We start from the raw sequence: 19,974 nt of genomic DNA on the forward strand, positions 1-19,974 counted from the left end.
GGACCGCTCTCATCGCTCTGCACTTCGGTTGGCAGCAGCGGCTGTGGCAACAAGTTTCTGCCGCTAAGCCCACGCATTTCACTACGCAGCTTAGTTTTCATCACTTGAATCTTTCCACCCAATACATATTGCCCCACCTGCTGTTGCCAACCTGGTGTATCCTTGTGAACTATGGTCACGAATGCAGAATTGGCGCGCGAGGTTGACGTACTTCGAAGAGAAGTGGTTGAAATGTGCAAAAACCTAGAGATGTTGAACTCCCTGTACGAAAAAACGAAACAAGATCAGGAAGCGCTAGCATTTGACAACAAAGCTTTAAAGCAAGAAAACGAGCACTTAGCCAAAAGGCTCGCAGATTCGGAGTACTACTCTCGAGTCAACAACATCGAGATTAATACCATTTTGCAAAAAGTCGGAGACAAGATTGGGTGCCCTGTGACTTCTGCAGATGTTGACGTCCTTCACCGCGTACCCGCCAAGAAAGACACAAACATAATAGCCCGATTTTGCCCGAGAACAAAGAAGGCTGATTTTATCAGCAAAGCTAGAAACGCTAGGTTAACTACGACAGACCTTGATCTCTCTCAGACCCCAGCCACTCCAGTCTTTATCAATGAACACTTGACGGCCGACAACAAGCGCCTTTTTGCCCAGGAACTGGCTCTGAAGAGAGAAAAAAAATGGAAGTTTCTTTGGACCGATGGTTGCCGCATCAAGGCGAGGGAAACGGAGGTTAGCCGGGTCTGTGTCATGGGAAGCGCAAGGGACCTGTCTAAAATTTCCTAATTGGGTCTAACCATGTTTCACTTGGCTTGAGAATGGGCTATGTTCCATCTGAAATAAAACCATTGGTGTCAGTTAAAAGCCGGAATTGACATTTTTTTTTCATCGAAATGTTCGACCACTTCCAAATAAAATAAATGACTGCATTGCCAATCGAGACTTTCGGAGTACGGTTTACAGCACTAATGTTAACTGTTTCAGCCTCCTGGCTGAGACAGTTAACATGTTTCAGCCTCCTGGCTATCAATCCTTTTTCCGAAGTCGTCAGGTTAAGCGTGGGGGCGATGTCGCGCTTTTGCTCAGGGGTAATATTGTGGCTAATCCCGTAGATGAATTCCCTGATATAACTTCCGACTACGAGGTGTTGACAATGCAGAGTCACATGTTTTCCGTTGTGTACAGATGACCATCAGGTGACGCAACCCGATTTCTTGTGTTTCTTGATAAACTTTTCAGTGATACATTAGAAGAAGAAATCTAATATTAGGTGGTGACGTCAATATAAACGTGATTTCGTTTTCCCCGCTACAAAAGTATTTTCAATCTCTTATCACAACTTATGGTTTTTCAAACACAATATCTAATGCAACGCGCGTGACTATTGAAGGCTCATCCCTATTACATGTATTCATTTCAAACATTAACATTGATTAGAGGCCGAAGTTCTGTACACTGGAGAAATAAATGAATCTTGAATCTTGATATCAGTGATCATCTGGGTATTATATTACCAGCAAATCGAATTCCCTGCATGGCTAATAAAACTAAAATCCAGTCTTTATTCAGTCCATTACTTCATCAAATCTTGAAGCATTTCGCCAAGCTATTACTCATGTAGCTTGGAACAGCGTTTACCGAGCAGAAGATAGTGACTGCGCATACTGCCTTTTTGAACACTTTCAAAATTTTTTACCATAAACACTTCCCCTTGAAAAAAAAATGACACGGCCATCCAAAGCACGAAAACCTTGGCTAACACTTGAGCTTCTTGGTATGGTTAAACACAAACCTGCCCTGTATGCTCGATTTCCGAACTAGAGATCCAGCCCTGCTCAGGGAGTTTAAGAAATATAGAAATAATCTCACAAATCAGCTTAGGGCTGCTAAGCATGCTTATTTCATGGGAAGTTTTAGAGAATCAGCCAACCAAAAAAGTGATGTAATCTGGCGCTTATTGAATGCTCCCTTTTTAAAGCCCAATTCAATTTCAGCTATTCCAGATGTTTTGTGTCATAACGGGCAGAAACTTTCCGGAAATGATTTGCCAAACGTGTTTAATGAAATATTCTCATTGAAACATCAGTTAAATGACGTTGATGTCCTCAACAGCTATAGTCAGTTCCTGCCTGTAAGCGCGTTTAGTAACACTCTATTTCTTGCCCCAACTAGGTCCTTAGAAGTGTTTTCTTGCTTCAGTGATATAGGTAACAGCCGGTCCCTGGACGCCGATGGTCTCCAGATTCGGCCCATAAAGTATGTGCTTGATATTATATGCTCTGTTCTTACCCATATTTATAACTTAATATTACCTACAGGCATGTTTCCTAAACATATGCAGACTTCACGCGTTGTTCCAGTCTTCAAGCACGGTGATAAGGGGTCACTAAACAACTATCGACCTATTTCGATAACACCAGTGTTTTCGAAAGGTATTGAGAAATTATTGCATATCAGATTGCTATCATTTTTTAATCACCACAATTTGTTTTAAGATCTTCAACATGGGTTTAGGAAGCATCGCTCTACCGAAACAGCCCTCTTGACTCAAAAAGAAATAATTATAGGTGCATTTAGTCGTAATCAAATGGCATTAGGCATATACGTCGATTTTTCCTAGGCATTTGACTTCATTGATCATACCATCCTTCTTAGCAAATTAGAAAACTATTGTGTGCGTGGAACAGCGCATGCGCTTTTAGAATCCTATCTTTCAAACAGAACACAATTCGTAGATACAAACAATGAAACAACTGCAAGGAATCCGGTCGTTGTTTGTGTGCCACAGGGAAGCATACTAGGGCCACTCTTATTTTTGATTTACGTAAATGACATTGTACACTGCACTGACAACGCCACATTCGCCTCGTATGCTGATGACACGACAGTTTTTATTACAGAGAATTTGGAAACAGATATAGAGGCGATGGCTAACAAAATGCTGTCTAACCTAGATGCCTGGTCCTCGGTGAATTCTTTAAAAATAAACCCTTCAAGAACACAAGTTATTTTGTACACGCCTAAAGGAAAAACGCTGACAAAGAAGCTGAATTTATTTCTGGGCTCTCAGAAATATGGTGAATTCTGTTAAAACCCTTGGAGTACATTTTTCAAAGCACCTTGCATGGAATGTACATACTGAAAACCTCCATTCAAAGATGTCATCTGCCATTGCTGTCCTTGCACGAACGCGATGTATTCTTCCTACAAAGGCGAAGATTATGATCTACAAAGCATTAGTGTCCTCTCTGTTGCTGCACTGCAGCATAGTGTGGTGTACTACTGGTGTAACAAATTTGCGCAAGCTGTATTTGCTGCAGAAAAGAGCCATATGACATATTGCTGCTGTACATTCTGCTTCTTCTACAAAACTTCTTTTTACAAAGTACGAAATTCTTCCAATGTTCTCTTTATATGATTAAAGGCTGATGTGTTATAAAGCTTTTGTTAAGTATGGTATCAATGCCATAATTAATCTTGCTAAGTTAAAAGCAAACACAAGTGTTCATCCAACCAGGCACAAAAAATTGTGGACTGTACCCACCCCTGGAACAACTTATGATGAACAATCTTTGTCTTACAAGCTACCTTCCCTTCTAAACTTATTAAACTATGAAAATTTTGATCCTTCGCTAATCAAAGTTGTCTCATTAAACACTCCGCCCAGTCCATTTATTTTCAGGAATAGTACATCCTTTCGAATTTTTTCCCCTCTTCTTGTCGATCGCTGCTTTTCATGTTCATGTCATTTAAAACCTATGCAAATGGGTTCTATTATTTCGCGCTTTGTTACAAAATTTTGTGTTACTCGATGTTATGTAATATTCGTCGATTTATTTGAACTCTTCGCGCATGACTGACCGTCATCCTGCTGTTTTGTCAACTGTAACGGGACGGGACCTCGTCAGCTGCTCAAGCTTCTAGTCCCGTACTCCTCCTATCCAAATGAAATAAAATTGATTGATTGATTGATTGATTGATTGATTGATTGATTGATTGATTGATTGATTGATTGATTGATTGATTGATTGATTGATTGATTGATTGATTGTACGCCTCGTATATGTCTCCGCTGATGAAAAACCGTTGCAACCCCTGCATGATCCCTTCATGTGGCCAAAAGAATTCCTATTAAAGACATTCGAATGACCTCTCCGCGAAAGTCTGCTTCATGCAAGTGAGTTACATAGCATTATCAATTAATTATGAGTATAAATTTCAATGTGTACAATCAGAATGTTCGCGGTTTGTGGACAAAAGCTATTGTTAATGTCGTTGCAATTTTCTTGCATCCCTTTCTGTATAATTTTTGACAGAGACGTGGCTTTCTATCTGCATATCCTCATCAAATTATTTTCCACCTAACTATAAAGGCTGTTTCACATGCTGTGACCGGAGCGAGAAAAAAAACAGAAAATGCGGTGCAGATGCACTCGTCGCAATGCGCCTGCTGCAGCGACCATGACACCAATGGCGGAAAGAGCATCGGCGGAGGAGTGCTGATCGCTGTTCGTATTGCTCTTGCGTGCGTGTGGACTTGGAATCCATGCCTGGATGTGTATGGGTAGACCTGTCCTGCGGCGGGGTAGAGCGCTTACTATAAGGTGCATATTACATATCACTCTCTACGCATCCGTCTTGGTTCCATGAGCATTTATCATCAATTGAGGACCTCATCACTTCTCACCCTAAGCATAAATTTATAGTTCTTGGACATTTTAACGTAACTGGAATACAACAGGATAACCTGTAAATACCTCACTTTAACAACTATATTACACATAAAGAAACCAATCTCCTTGATCTCATTTCTTTTAAGGACTTTCAGCAGTTGAACTGCACGCCGAACTCTTATGGCAACATATTTGTGTTTGTCGAACAGTGAAAGTATGGGTATCTCCCATGATGACACGGAACTAGTTCGGGCGGACAAGTGTCACCCTTCTCTTTCATTTGGGGCAATAAACGGACAAGGAGGCTTCAAAAGAAATGCACCGAAAGCGTCGGCCTCTCCGCAGTATAACTTCGCCCTTGGTGATTACATCAGTTTTTATTAATATCTTTTTAATGCAGACTGGTCCCCTATATTAACGTCAGATAATGGCGAATTGTCAAGTCTAACATTTCACTGGCACCCTGCGGGAGGGAATCCGTCGGTGCGAACCGCTAAAGAGATGGCGTTCTTTAGGCTACCCATTTTAATTTTCAACTGAATTGCGCATGTCACTGAAATGCAAAGTGCGCGCCCACAAATGAGCGAAAAGCAGATCGGAGAAATGGAAAACTGAATTCGAGGAGCACTGATATCTCCATAAAAAATTATATCCATGTGATCTGATTAACAACATTAGCTCAGTCGAAAATGATATTTCTAAAAAACCCAGAAATATCTGGAAATATATGCAAATGAGGTCTACATAAAGTGAAACAGAACTGCCCTTCCTTTAACAAGCAATCATGAAATTATCGAAAACGTCTCAAATGCGTTTGCACAATACTTTCAATTAATTTTCAGCAGTAACGTTGACCCCATTTCGTTTGACCATCCGTTACCCAGTGGCTATGCGCCAAGCTCTGCGTCAACTGCAGCGAAGAACTTACATTCAAAGGCATTCGCAGTGCAAAGCCGTCGCTTTCATGTCGCCCTGATGGTATTCCTATGGCTTTATGTATATCATGCACAGCTCGGCTCACTCCAATATTAACTTGCATATACGATACCTGCATCAAAACCCGTTTTCCATACCATGGAAAATATTCGTGCCATTCCCGTCTACAAACGGCCTAGAAGAAAATTAAATTAAATTACGTACCAATACCTCGATCTGATTATGAGGCACGCCGTAGTGGGGGACCCCGGATTAATTTTGACAGCCTGGGGTTCTTTAATCTATGTATAAGGGTTTTTTTGCATTTCGCCCCCATCGAAATGTGGCCGCCGTGGCCGGGATTCGATCACGCGACCTCGTGCTTAGCGGCGCAACACTAAAGCCCAAGGGGGGGGGGGGGGGTCAAACTTCCTATAAAACAGACGCGAAACATTACAGACCGATATCTCTCCTCTTTTCTTGCTCGAAAACATTTGAGTCTATCCTGCACACATTAATCCCATGGAGTGTGCGCAGCAGTCTAATACCTAATCAACATTCGTTTAACCCAGGCTGTTCAGCAACAACAACGCCACTTTCATGAGCCGCGCATCGGAAACGATGAAGAACAGCAGGCAGCCGGACGCTGTTTACTGTAGCCTAAGCAAGGCGTTTTATGTTGTCAGTGGTCCCAAAACTCACTTAATCCGGTGTTTGTGCATCAATGATACCTTTCCTGCAAGACTACCTGCCAGATCAACAACGCTATGTTAGCTAGAACGGACAGCCCTCAAGCCAGTACATATCTACCAGTGGTGTGCCACAGACCTCTGCCCTTGGACCGCTTCTCCTTTGGCTATTCGTAAATCATATATCCAAAATCATACAGCACTCGTCTTTCTTTTTTCATGCGGACGACATAAAGATGTTCAAATAAATTCACAACCTCTGTGACTGCATTCTTTTTCAACAAGACATATCCGCCTTTGCTGACTGGTGCTAAACCATTGTTAAACGGCAAAAAGCCGAAAGTGGTGTCATATGTGCACGTAAGACAGATAAACTGCGTTTTCCTCACCACCTGGGTAAACACACACTCTCTCGGGAGGGCGACGTTACTGACCTAGGAGTCATCTTTGGTTCTAAACTCGCCTTCTCGCCCCACATGGACTGTATCACTAAGCGTGGCGTGAGCACCCTGGGCACAAGTCGGATCTCGAGGGAACTTAAAAATGCAGGTGTATTTCTTAAGCACTACACATCCTTCTGCCAAGCTTTGCTAGAATATGTCGCTGTCGTTTGTAACTGTACATTTCGTTCCAACAAAGATCGAGTAGACAGAGTTCGGTAGTAATTTGTATCTACACTGCAATACATGTTGCTCGAGGCAGGTCGGCCGTGAACAACAGCCTCGCTCTCAGTCCTAGCTCGGTGAAGAAGCTTGGAGTGCGGACACACCAAAGCTGACTAGACCTTCACATTCAAGCCTGCAAATAGCCGCATTGATTGTACAAACATATTAAATGGCGGTAGTTTAAGAATTCCACGAAAAATAACTAAGGTGTCTAAACCTTCTCATGTATCTACTTCTCGCGTCTCAACTAATCAAATGGCCAAGATTCTGCGTGCCGGCAACGAACACTCACTCGAAAGTGACATCTTTCCCAAACATCTGCACACTTTCCAAGCATCATTCGGCTCCATGTCATAACCTAATTCCAGAAATTTCAATGAATGTCTTTTATGCGGTATATTGAAACCCGTTATCGTATAAAATATGTACTTTTCATTCTTGTGTATTGATGTATATATATATATATCCGTCTCGTTCAATTTAACAAATACCATGTATGTTTGATGTTAGAACGCCCCTGCGATTACTTCTTTGTTTCATATGTATTCTTGTCGTGAATGAGCTACAGTTGCTTTGACAGGATACTCATTTCATGCATGTCCCGAACCAAATATTGTGATATGAACGCTTGACCGGCTGTGTGTTTACATTATACCCATTTTCGCATGCGCCAGGACCAAGACCGGCAGGTTGTTCCTGGACGCATCAATAAGATTTATTTATTTATTTATTTATTTATTTACTCCATTTATTTATTTATTTATTTATTCTATAATGAACATACAATACAAAGTCATTAAATTTATCTTGCTGATCTCGACATTTTTTATAAGCCGTTGTCATTGTTTTGATACAGCGTCACCCCATTGTTGTGTCAGTTATTTCCCCATATTGCACAAATCTTATTCCTCCTCTCCATCTTTTTATTATAGATTAGCTTCGCGTTCTGCTGGCCGCTATTCCTGCTCCTCTTGTTGACTGCCAACTGTTCCTTTTCATAACAGTCCTTTTACTTATATGGTGTTATCTTATTTTTATTTACAATGTCCTTTATTTTTTCTTTGTCTCTGTATGTTTTCCCTCGTCTTTACTCACGTTCTGTTGTAGTTATCTTCGACTTATTTTCTTTTTTACTATACCCGTGCACCAGTATGCAGAACTTAAGGTCGTTCCTAGGCACGCTAAGTAAACAATTGATCAATTGATTAATTACTATTTTCATACATGTATACAAATATAGACAGACAGAAAAGGAGGAAACGAGCAGGCTGTCAATGCAATGGGAAAGGGCACAAGGCCTGCCTACTGTTTAAAAAGTAGAAGATACAAACATAGACATTGAAGATAGCAAGACGGCAAGGAAAGAGGAAACGACCAACAAGATGACAGACCAGAACGACAAAAACTAGAGCACGGCAGTAGGAACAGCATTACTTCTGGTCGCAGTAACTTGAAAAAGAAGAAAGTATACTCCAAAATGAAAAAAAAGAAACGTCCGAGGTCTCGTCACTCGGAAACAAAAAAAAAATGTGCGCGCTGCAAAGCAGATCAGTTTCTCCTAGGAAAAGAAAGGAGGATGCCATGAGCACTTCTGTGTCGAGACGCACAACTACTGGCATAGTACACGCTTTCATCGAGGGTATTACACAGCAGGAAAAGACAATAGTATATCAGTGGCGACGTGCTTTGCGCGGAGAAAGCAGGAGCCTGCAATATCAAATGTTCAAGTGCCTCACAAGGACCACAAGAAGCGCTAAGCGGACTGTCCACGCTGTTCTTGTCGGTGTAAACGCTCGCACACAAGGACAAAACCAACTCTTACTCCGAGTATCAGAGCCCTAACGCCACCAAGCAATTCTCGACCATGAACGCCGGTAAGAAACGATCGGTATAGAGTGTACCATGCAGTTATCGCAAAGTAGCCCCTACACATTGACCACACCTATTGTTATATACCTACGCCCACACATACGTGGACCACGGCTGTCGCTTTATTAAGGCGAAAGCCTTAGATGGCTCATGGGTCGAAAAATCCGATGTCCGGGGTTATGGCATCCAAATTCATAAGGATTCGAACCCTAGGCCATTGCTGGGAGCTGAACCCACGACCTGTGGTGTTAGTTAATTAAGGCGTAGTTAATACCCATGACCTTTGGTGGCAGTCAAACCCTCCACCTTTGGTGATTTAAGGGCTAATTAGGCCATCAATTTCTTTATAAGAAAGCGTGAAGCCGAGGCAAAGAAAAATCGTCAGAATGACCTGTACTGTTAATTAATGCAAAATTAAAGTACAGTGAGTTAAGATAGAGTTAATTAAGGCAATCGAACCCACGACCTTTGGTAAGAGTGGAACCCACGTGGAGATATGCGCGGACCAGCCATATCTCCAAGTTGGATTCCAATTGACATCGTGAAAGTCGAGAATCGAACCCACTACCTTCGGTGTTAATTAGGACGAAGTGAATTAAGGCACAGTTAATTAAGATAGAGTTATCTAAAGCACCCGAACCTACAACATTTATTGGGAGTCGAACCCAACATGGAGATATGGGAGAACCGGGCTCTCGAAGTTGGATTTCAATTGACATCGTGAAGTTCGAGAGTCGAACGCATGAGATTTGCTCTTAAATAAGGCAAAGTTAATTAAGACACAGTTAGTTAAGGTATGGCTAATTAAGGCACTCGAACCCACGACCTTTGGTGGGAGTCGAACCCGATACCTTTGCGAAGTTAAGTAAGGCACAGCTAATTAAGGATTGACTCCAGCATTGACTATGTAAACCCTTTTCACGGCAATCCCGCGGGCGCATCCATGTTTGATCACGTGTTGACACGACCATTGCTTGCCTCAGCTTCCTCCGTTCCCTCCGTGTTTACAATGGACGTGCCTGATGCCGGTAGGGCTCAGCAAACCACTGTCTCGCTGGATAACGTAGACTGTGACTGGGTGAACGACACGAAGTTTTGGCCGCAGCTTCACAGTGCACGTATGCGCTTTCGGAGCATATTACGCCTTGTCCAAACGGCGTGAGTAGTGTACACTGTGCTTGTACTGAATGCGGCGCTAGAAATCTATTCCAAGCTGTCCAAACTTTCCACTGATGAATTAAATCCCGATCAGTGTGTTTTTCTCTTCGTCCTTTATTTGACAAACACTTTGAAGAAGCGGCTTGTCACGCTTCTGACAGTAACGTTCCTCGATGCCACTATCCGATATTTTGTTTTCCGCCTAATCGCTTACGGGTGTGCTCTGTTGCGATCACTTCTTCTTGCTGTGCACAAGGCTCGGAACATAGACATTCTGTACTTTGTACTAGCGTGTAGCAAAGGTGTATTATCGCTACTCACTGGCTCAATCTGTGTACCTTCACGAAACATTCAGCTTCGAACATTTCTGTGCTGTCGCTGTAGTCACCGTCACCCATGCTTCGGCGGATTGATTCAAGTCTGCACCCAATCACTTATTCTTGATACGTTGGTGATGGGCGTAAGTTTGCGTTTGAGTTGGGTAGATGCGTACAGACAACGTGCGAGAAACTTACTATGCCAGGAAGTGTCGCTACTTCCTTTGTCCCAGTTCTGGGGCTGAAATCCTTGCATTGGAGGTTAGCTGTACAAAGCTGGTAGATGAGTGAATTTTCTTTTATCCTTGAGGAAAGACGGGCATCGCGAAGGGTCGGCAACACAGGCAGTCCTTATGTAGCAGCAGTCCGTGAATTTTGTCACACAGATTCATTCCAATCCTTAATATGCAAGAATCCATTTTTGCAGCCAACTACAGCACATGCAGTCGCAAATACAATCAGGAACACCTTATACTTCTGTCAACCAAAGGACAAGGCAGGATTTCGTAAAGGCTACTCAACAATAGACCATATTCACGCTATCAATCAGGTGATAGAGAAATGTGCGGAATATGACCAACCCTTATATATAGCTTTCATTGATTACGAGAAAGCGTTTGATTCAGTCGAAACCTCAGCAGTCATGCAGGCATTATGGAATCAGGGTGTAGACGAGCCGTATGTAAAAATACTGAAAGATATGTGTAGCGGCTTCACAGCCACCGTAGTCCTCCATAAGGAAAGCAACAAAATCCCAATAAAGAAAGGCGTCAGGCTGGGAGATACGATCTCTCCAATGCTATTCACAGCGTGTTTACAGGAGGTATTCAGAGACCTGGATTGGGCAGAATTGGGGTTAAGATTTAATGGAGAATACCTTACTAACTCGCGATTCGCTGATGATATTGCCCTGCTTAGTAACTCAGGGGACCAATTGCAATGCATGCTCACTGACCTGGAGAGGCAAAGCGGAAGGGTGGGTCTAAAAATTAATCTGCAGAAAACTAAAGTAATGTTTAACAGTCTCGGAAGGGAACAGCAGTTTACGATAGGTAGCGAGGCACTGGAACTGGTAAGGGAATACATCTACTTAGGGCAGGTAGTGACCGCGGATCCGGATCATGAGACTGAAATAATCAGAAGAATAAGAATGCGCAGGGGTGCGTTTGACAGGCATTCTCAGATCATGAACAGCATGTTAACATTATCCCTAAAAGAAGAGTGTATAACCAGCTGTGTCTTCCCAGTACTCACCTACGGGGCAGAAACCAGGAGGCTTACGAAAAGGGTTCTACTTAAATTGAGGACGACGCAACGAGCTATGGAAAGAAGAATGATGGGTGTAACGTTAAGGGATAAGAAGAGAGCAGATTGGGTGAGGGAACAACCGCGAGTTAATGACATCTTAGTTGAAATCAAGAAAAAGAAATGGGGGGCATGGGCAGGACATATAATGAGGAGGGAAGATAACCGATGGTCATTAAGAGTTACGGACTGCATTTCAAGAGACGGGAAGCGTAGCAAGGGGAGGCAGAAAGTTAGGTGGGTGGATGAGATTAAGAAGTTTACAGGGCCAACATGGCCACAATTAGCATATTACCGGGGTAGTTGGAGAAGTTTTGGAGAGGCGTTTGCCCTGCAGTGGGTGTAGCCAGGCTGATGATGATTACAGCACATGTATTTCCTCTAGCGCTCCACCTTTTGCTGCATGAATGGAGCATAATGCACTTGCGAACACCCAGTTGCATTTCCGACAGCTGATCGCACAGTCGCAGGGCAGAAGTGGTAATGGTTTCGTATTCGTGCGCTTTCAGTGAGGCAACGTGCGGCGTGCCGCCGAAAGCGCCATCGCGTTCCTCTAGAGAAAACTGCTTCGCGAAAAGCGTCTAAGTCGGGTGGGCGTCCCTTTGTCCAGTTCTTGGGTATTTGCGTACTGGTGTTGGCCTGGTGAAGTATGACGTGATAATTTTTTAGCTACCTTACCCACCTTAAATGGACGCCGGGCAACCTCGCACAATAAAAACCGGTAGGAGAGTCAACTTGGGTCGCTGGGTATGTACTGGCTGCTGTCTTGTCGAGCAGAAGAAATGCAACGCTGGGTATGTGCCCGAACGGACAACTTCGGCACAGCGTATGTGGTATTGCTGTGCGCCCATTCTGGACCAATCCCCCAGAATGGATATGCCAAGGTGGCACAAGATGTGACACAAGGGTACTGTGATTACAACAATATATACCATGTCGTGCTATCATTCGGTATTGTGGTTGGCGGTGAGATTGCCACTACATGTGTCCGCTATAATGTGTCCTAAATTGTCGTGACTCACAGATGGCATAGGGATATGCAGCAGGTTGCACAACAAAGCTATCGCTGACTTTGGATTTTTTTTCTACAAGGCTCTTTTGTTTATTTTACGGCAAAGAAGGTTAACTGATGAAATCAAGGCCAGAGTTTCTGTCCTTCAATTGGCCGCCCTAACTGCAGCGCCAGACCGTCAGCGTCACGCCATGGATTTACACATATACTAAAGCATGTCTAGACTGTTTTTGTGTGAACAAAGTTCTCGTAACGCACTAGCGCGAGTCATTTGCGTCTCTATAATGAATATGGGCTTTGTTTACCAATAAACTATAAAACAGTCCCGAACATATGTTGCAAAAATCTATGGCATCACGGGGAAACTTCAAGCTGATGCATCGCGTCAGGCTGCTAGTTCGTAACATTAAGATGAAGTCCGCTTGCATGTTTAGTGCTTCCTTCTTCTCTGGTTCTGAATGAATTACATTATAAGTATCCCAAAACTGTGATTTAGCTCGTTATTTATCTGTTTCTTTAAAATGCACATTTCTTCATTGCACAGCAGAAACTGTGCAATGAAATTATTTGAAAGGCTGCAAAAAATAAAGTTCTTGATCTGGATTTTTAATTGAATTTATAAAGCAGCACGTTATCGCCACAAAACAGCGCAGAATGGTCAATAATGTTCATGGTATGAATTTAAAGGAACACACATGTACAAGAAAAGACGCAGGAATCTTCTGAATACTTGAAATCCCTTTTCTGTCGTCCATAGCTAAACGTACTGGGGACGGTGATGACTGCCTTTTTGGAGTAGCGCTAGCAAAGAAACCCATGAAAACACCTCGTCTTACATAGTATACATTGTGCCTTACAGGCGTTGGCAGGGGCGGACGACATCGTACGAGCTCGCGTTAGATCGGCGAGAAGCTAGCTTTGCCTAGAGAGTATACAGCTCACGTTAACGAGCGTTCGCACAATTCATGGTTACAAAAATCATATATATCGCAATGCTAGAAGGCACTATACGTACATACTACTGGGCTGCCGTATTGGTCCACAATTTATATCATTGTACGTGGCGTTTATATAAACGTAGCCTCATTGGCGCAAGCTTGTCACAAACTGGGGTAATTTGTACTGGCACGCTTAAACGCACTGCACAGAAGGCCCGTGACAAGTACGCAACTGCCAGTCTCTTGCAACAGGAAACACCCCTTCACTTCTAAACTGCTTTGGGAGCGCAACGAGGACGGTGGCCACACGGAGCGCCGCGTCGGGAATCAGCCTAAACTTGCGTCACGACCCTCTCAATCGCCGACTACAAAACATTTTAGTAATTTGAAGAGCACATAACAGCTGTTGCTGTAAAATAAGATCGGAATACACGTATATGAAGCGGAGCCGATCCTTTACTGACATTCGGCCGAACGTGAAATCACGGCTCTGTAGAGAAGACTTCTGATGACGGCGCTGTCTAGGCGACACGGTGTCGACAGAAGGTGGACAATACTGCTATGCGGCAGTTGACAAGGACTTTGCTCCTTTCTCGAAACGGGCACTGGAATATCTGATGCTTCACTTGCATGTTTTGCTGTCACATTTTACGGATGAATTTCTAAAGGGCGCCATGTACATTTGTACACGAGTTCAAAGCCAAATTTCCTGTTATCCTGCCTATTTCTGTATCATAGAGGTGGTTCAGCGCAAATACTACGTGCCCTCGTCAACATTTGAGCGGCGCAGACTTTCAAGTGCGTTCGTTACATGAACGCGATGTGGGAAGGTCGAGTCAGGCTGAAACAGCCCAACCCGAAAGCGTGTACACGTGTTTCTGCGAGGCAGAGGCGCCAGCGGCAGCCTGCATCGGAATGAGACAGCAAAGCATGCGGATCCAGCTTTTCTCCGCTAGTTAGAACCACAGACTCCACCGTATTGCGTTTACATGCATTTTTGCAAGCAGATCGCGCTGAGCCACCGTAATTCAACGTTTGCTGGGAACGTATTCTCGGACGATCACTTTCGGAGGTAGTTTCACTTTCGCGAGATTTCGCGAGGATCGGCACTGGTCGTATGCGCACAAGGATCAGACAAGCGTGAGAAAGGAGCTTTCGTTGGCTCTCACGGGCTGAGTCTCGCGAAGGTGAAACTATCACATGAAAGTGATCGTCTGAGAATAGCACCCTTGAACTACCGTTCAACTGCATAAACACAAGGCAAACTTCAGTTCGACAAGCTGACTCGGTCCACTTTTGCCCACTTTATAAACACAAACCGACTGCTTTAGATCATCGCAAGCAAACTCAAGAATGGCTATTTTTACATGATGATCACCTAATACAGTGACAGCAAGAACGCTGTTAAGCAACGAAAATGTCAACTATTTTCACAAGCTATATTATACAGGGTGTTTCAGCGAACACATTGAACATTTTTTTTTTATTGCCTGTGGTAGATGGCTCAATTCTAGCCCATGAGCTGGTCTGTTAGAAGAGGCTGACATCACTTGCACAAGAAAATGAAGTGCATAAGCGATTAATTAACAAAAATAACTAATTAAGTTTTTAACCAATGACCTTATGGCACATATTGCAATTTACAAATTCTAGCGGGTGAGACTGCAAGGCACATCCGCTTGAAAAGAATTGTGTGGATGACACCACCCTACGAGATATGCGCCGTCAAATTTGCGGTAAAAATGCACTGTTGGTCCACTCACTTTCTCAACAAAACGTCGTTTTGAGCACTGAAGCACAAAAGTAACTGGAACGCCAATGCATTTCTTCGCAAAGTTCGGGAATATATCGAAACTGGTGTCATTCTCTGAATTCGTTCCAAGTGCCTTGCGAACTCCCCGGCTAGAATTTGTAAATTGAAATGTGCGCATAAGGTAATTAGTTTGCAACTTAATTAGTGACTTTTTGTTAATTAGTCAATTATCCATTTCAATTTCTTGCGCTAGTAATGTCCACCTCTTCGAGTAGACCAGCTCACAGACTAGAATTACGATATCTGCCGCAGGCCACTTAAAAAAAGATTGGAAGTGTTCGCTGAAACACCCGGTATATAAGCCGACTTTGACACGAGGGTAAATCGTCGGCCGCCCTCTGCTATTGTAGCAACGTTAAACTTGTCAAATCTAGCGCGCACACAGATTTACTTGGGCCAAGGAGTCACGGTTTCCTTCCTGAGGGAGGGATCACGGTGTTCATCTTTAACTGAACGCATTCGGCACGCTGATTCCGATACGATGGTACAGCCGCACTACCTTGGCAACGAACGAGACATATTTAATAATCGTTTCCTTATGTCAGGCGAAACATGGCAGAGGCTCGAGGCTCAGTTTCCAAACGACAACAAGTAGGCGCAAGCACACACACACACACACACGCAGCCGCCGATGGCGGTCCACCCAGGCGGGCGAGAGAGGAGCAACACGGAGAGCGCCCCCAGTGCGGAGGAGCACGGGCCAGCATGGGGCCAGTTTACTGAGCTCATCGTGCCGCCACAGGGTTCGAGGTGAGCAGGGCGGGGATGACGACTGGAATGCCCGCGTCGAGGCTTCGGGACGCGGCTAACGGCTGCAGGCCGGCCGCGCTCACGATGGGCGTCACGGTGGCGCTGACCACGGTGGCGTGCGGCAGCGCCGCGGCAGCAGCGGCGCGCTTCACTTCGGCGTCCACGGCAAAGTACCCGGCCACTCCTACGGTGAGCACGCACAGCAGAATGTACAGCTTCATGTCGGTACACACGAGGTTGCTGTAGCTCAGCGCAGCGATGGTGCCGACGGATCGCCACAGATAGCAGCTGGCGAATGCTGCCTCCGGGTTCTGCCAGAAGGCCACGGCGTAGAAGGCTGCGCCAAAAGAAACGTTTGCAGGTGCCGAAAAAAAGCGCGCGCAATTGACGCCGCTGTACGACTTTGAATTTTGATGTTTACGGTATAAGGTGTGTAGTCTTTAAAGGCATCCATCGACTGCTACGCGCTCGCCAACCGCTTTTCAAGGTCAACCTTCTATGCATGGACATGCCGAGTGTTGAGTACGTCATACCTAAGCTTTTACACGAGCTAAGGCGATCTGACAGTGCTTTTCATGCACAATTCATGAAAGGAGTATCTTGCGTCGCCTTCTGGAAAGGATGCGCGGCGTCGATGAACTGACCCAGTGACTTACAGATGAGGTGCGTGGTCCAGGCAGCGTCGGCGATGCCCCAGACCCCGGAGGCAACAAGTAGGACCAGGAGAAGGTAGCCGGTCTCGTAGCTGAGCATGAGAATGATCATGGCCACATTCACCACGGCGCCGAGCAGCACCATCTGCGGCCGGCCAGTAAGGTGCAGCAGCCAGCCGAAGCTTAGCGAGAAGAGAGCTCCAGACACCCCGAGGCTCACCAAGAACAACCCCACGTAGTATACGCCCCATGTGCATGTGATGTACGCCTGCAACACGACGTGCAAGGCACGCGGCGCGCGAATTACTGCCAGAAGAATAAGTGCGCCATGGGTTCTGTACCCCGTAAAAAAAAAAAAATTGTTTCCCACCACGCACAAGACGCAAGCTCGTTGTGAAGGATGATATAAGGCAAATTTAATATTCCTAGTGCAAATACTCGACACAGATAGGTCTATCTCAATCCTTCTCACAAATCCATTGCTACCCAAGCCTACCTGCCTGATCAGAGGGATTTCAATTGCCCTGATAAGATCGAGTGATACCGGCATCACTGGTTACCAATGGGTAGGTGCCTCGCCACTGGGAGGAGCTACTCCTCACAAACTGCGCCACATGACAGGATAGCCAGCATACTGCACCGAATAACCAGTGCAACGTAACGATAACCAAGCACAACGTGCTATATCTGTGCTTTGATGTGAATATTATTAAATTCTTTTCAGTCTACACAGCGAGAAAACATCGGAGCAAGCGTTATGCAAGCACTGAAAAGTCGTTGCGTGCATAAAGCTAAATGACGCACTGTTTTATACAACTTATGTTAAGCTTATATGGGGCCATACGAGGCGGAACAACAGTGGGGGTTTGAGGAGGGTTGGTTTGAAAAGGGAGGATGGGAGATAGAGAATGCGCTCATTTACATTGTTGGATGGTCCAAGTGCAGTCATGGCCTTAAACCTCCTGGTAAAAATGAAATCTTTGCTCCATGCGCGCAATATAAAAAGTATATCCAAGAAATATTACCTTTCTGAGATGTGCTTAAGTTCTGCCGGTAGTGTGAAGTTATGTAATGCCTATGTTTTTGTTGTTGTAGGCATGAGCGTTTCACCACTTGATAAATGGCACGAGCTGTGCACGTTTTCATCCTCTCAATCGCGATGAATAATACTAGAAAGAGGTTAATAATTTCACGGCATGCTTCTAACTGTATCCTAATGCAGTATAGCACTCTTGTATTTCAGTCAAAAACACGCTGGGCGACAGCAACCAATGCATTGCAAGTGCGCGAATGTGCTTTCCGTGTTTCGCGACTCTGCTCAGCCCAGTCGGGCAGACTGCACGCGAATGAGTCACGGACCTTCGTGAAGTCGTCCGCAATGAACGCAATCTCCAATCCGCTGAAAATGGTCAAGGGGATGATGAATATCTGGTACGGGTTCTTCATGTGTCGCATAGTGAGCATGAGAAGTTGCAGGGATGCCCTGTCATGGCGCTGCACCTTGCGCTCAAGCGGATCGAGCAGCAGGAAGACGACCAGCGCGGCGATCCAACCAAAAGCCGTGTACACCACGCACAACTGGAAGCGGCTTGTCACTGACGGTGCTGTTATGTTGGTCGGAAGCGCCGATTGAGGGCAAAAGTTAACTCCACAACTGGAGCGCTTGTCACTGCTGGCCTCCTGGTTCCCCACAGTGCCATCCGTAGTGGCGCCACCGGCTCCGAGGACCACGTACGACAGGAGATTTCCGAACACTTGGGACAATTGGCCGAACATGAGGAAAATGCCGAAGAAGCGGCCCAGCGCCGCGTCGGCGTTCTGGCGATGTAGTCCGGCGTACTGGGTTGCCAGCTCGGCCACGTACGCACTGTTGGCCGTGCACAATGGCCCTGCTCCGAAACCCAGTACGAAAGATGTGGGCAGCACGGTCACCCAGTGCGGATAGAAGTTGGCGATGAAGTACGGCGTGTAGAGTAGAGTGCAAGCGCCAATGGTAATCTTGAGGCCCGCCACGCTGATGAAGAAGGGCGCCAGGAACATGCACGAGAGCACGAACGAGGATGAAATGGCGCTCAGCGACACTGTGCCTAGGCCGCTCTCGACGTTCAGCACGTTCGTCTGCAGGTGGCTCAGCGACAGGAAGGCCGAGTTGACGAGGAATGAACTGGCGCTCACCACGAGCAGATTTCTGCGCAGCCGCTGCTTGCGCTGCCGCGGGTCCCAGCAAGGTCCTTCCGCTTCCGCCGGGGACAGGACGCCCACGCTGCCCCTCGGCTCTGGGCGACCCTGGCCCGGGCTGCTCGCTTGCATGCCGTCACCCTGCGCCTTTACGGCACATTGCCGCCGGACGACGTGGCACGCGCTCCGCATCTATGAGGACACATCTTGCGGCAAGGTCTGTGCTCGACGCTACACGGCAGCATGGCGCTCGCCTGACTCGCTGCTGCAGACCAGGAGGCGCTCAGTGAAACCGGAAAGCCATCGCCCGCGCGAGCTTCTCCACGCCGCCTTCTGCTGAACCTCAGCTTCTCCCAACGCCCACCATGGCCTTCCGGTGGGCTACGCGGCGCACTCTATGCAAATATTCGAAGCGGAAGGGAAAAGCCATGCACGGCGAACGCGCGCCCTAGGCCAATCTTCGGCATCTTCCTCTTCCTCCTGATGTTCCATTGATTTACGCGCTCTGATTTTGATACGTGCTGCTAGAAGCACTCACCATGCACTGCTACAGCTGTAATTATTTAAAGCGATGTTTTCTTTGCCTCTTCCGCCCACTATGTAAGTGCTGGCTGCTGCATTGAACGATGAGTCGCGAAGGTTCATGGCTCCACAAAGGGCCAGGCCTCGAACTATCCTCTTTGGTGACTGACTGGTTGAACACAATACGACATTTAAATCGAAGCTTTCTTTGCTTCTTCCACACACTTTGAGTGTGCTGGCTGCTGTGTATCATGATGGACCGGTCCCAGAGATAGTGGAAATTGAACATGCCCGGGGCAACCAGGGAAATTATAAACCGAGCGCAGATGCGAGCTGTAACGCCTATAAAGTGGAGCCGAAGCACATACTGATTGCGGAGGAAACAGAGGCCCGGAAGCGTCGACTAGCAGAAACGTCCCGGGCACGCAGCAAAACATGGTTTAGAACGCGAGCGCATGCTGGCCCGTAAACCCGCAGGGGAGCAGCGTCGAGTAGCTGCGATGAGCAACGAGAAGCG

The 19,974-nt window shown here is 45.7% G+C and overlaps 2 protein-coding genes across 3 annotated transcripts in view; both read right to left on the reverse strand.

Annotated features, from left to right (window-relative positions):
- The window catches only part of LOC142564181 (protein unc-93 homolog A-like), an 85,157-nt gene that overhangs the window by 36,787 nt on the left and 28,396 nt on the right, over positions 1-19,974 (reverse strand). The gene's annotated exons all lie outside the window — the stretch shown is intronic.
- On the reverse strand, positions 15,855-19,067 carry LOC142566544 (protein unc-93 homolog A-like). The gene is made up of 3 exons (XM_075677420.1): positions 18,117-19,067; positions 16,761-17,025; positions 15,855-16,441 (listed from the first exon to the last, which is right to left on the reverse strand). Exons 1-3 carry the CDS (start codon positions 19,065-19,067, stop codon positions 16,080-16,082), a joined length of 1,578 nt encoding a protein of 525 aa, XP_075533535.1. The 3' UTR covers positions 15,855-16,079.

Source organism: Dermacentor variabilis, chromosome 1, assembly GCF_050947875.1.
Source record: "Dermacentor variabilis isolate Ectoservices chromosome 1, ASM5094787v1, whole genome shotgun sequence".
Lineage (NCBI taxonomy): Eukaryota > Metazoa > Arthropoda > Arachnida > Ixodida > Ixodidae > Dermacentor > Dermacentor variabilis.

What these genes read in the sequence shown, in the direction of transcription:
- LOC142566544 (XM_075677420.1), bottom strand. Translation starts at nt 19,067, where the DNA reads ATGCAAGCGAGCAGCCCGGGCCAGGGTCGCCCAGAGCCGAGGGGCAGC. An exon ending in TTGCGGACGACTTCACGAAG is followed by an intron (nt 17,026 to 18,116) that starts GTCCGTGACTCA and finishes GTCGTGTTGCAG; the next exon opens with GCGTACATCACATGCACATG. An exon ending in CTGGACCACGCACCTCATCT is followed by an intron (nt 16,442 to 16,760) that starts GTAAGTCACTGG and finishes CTTTTGGCGCAG; the next exon opens with CCTTCTACGCCGTGGCCTTC.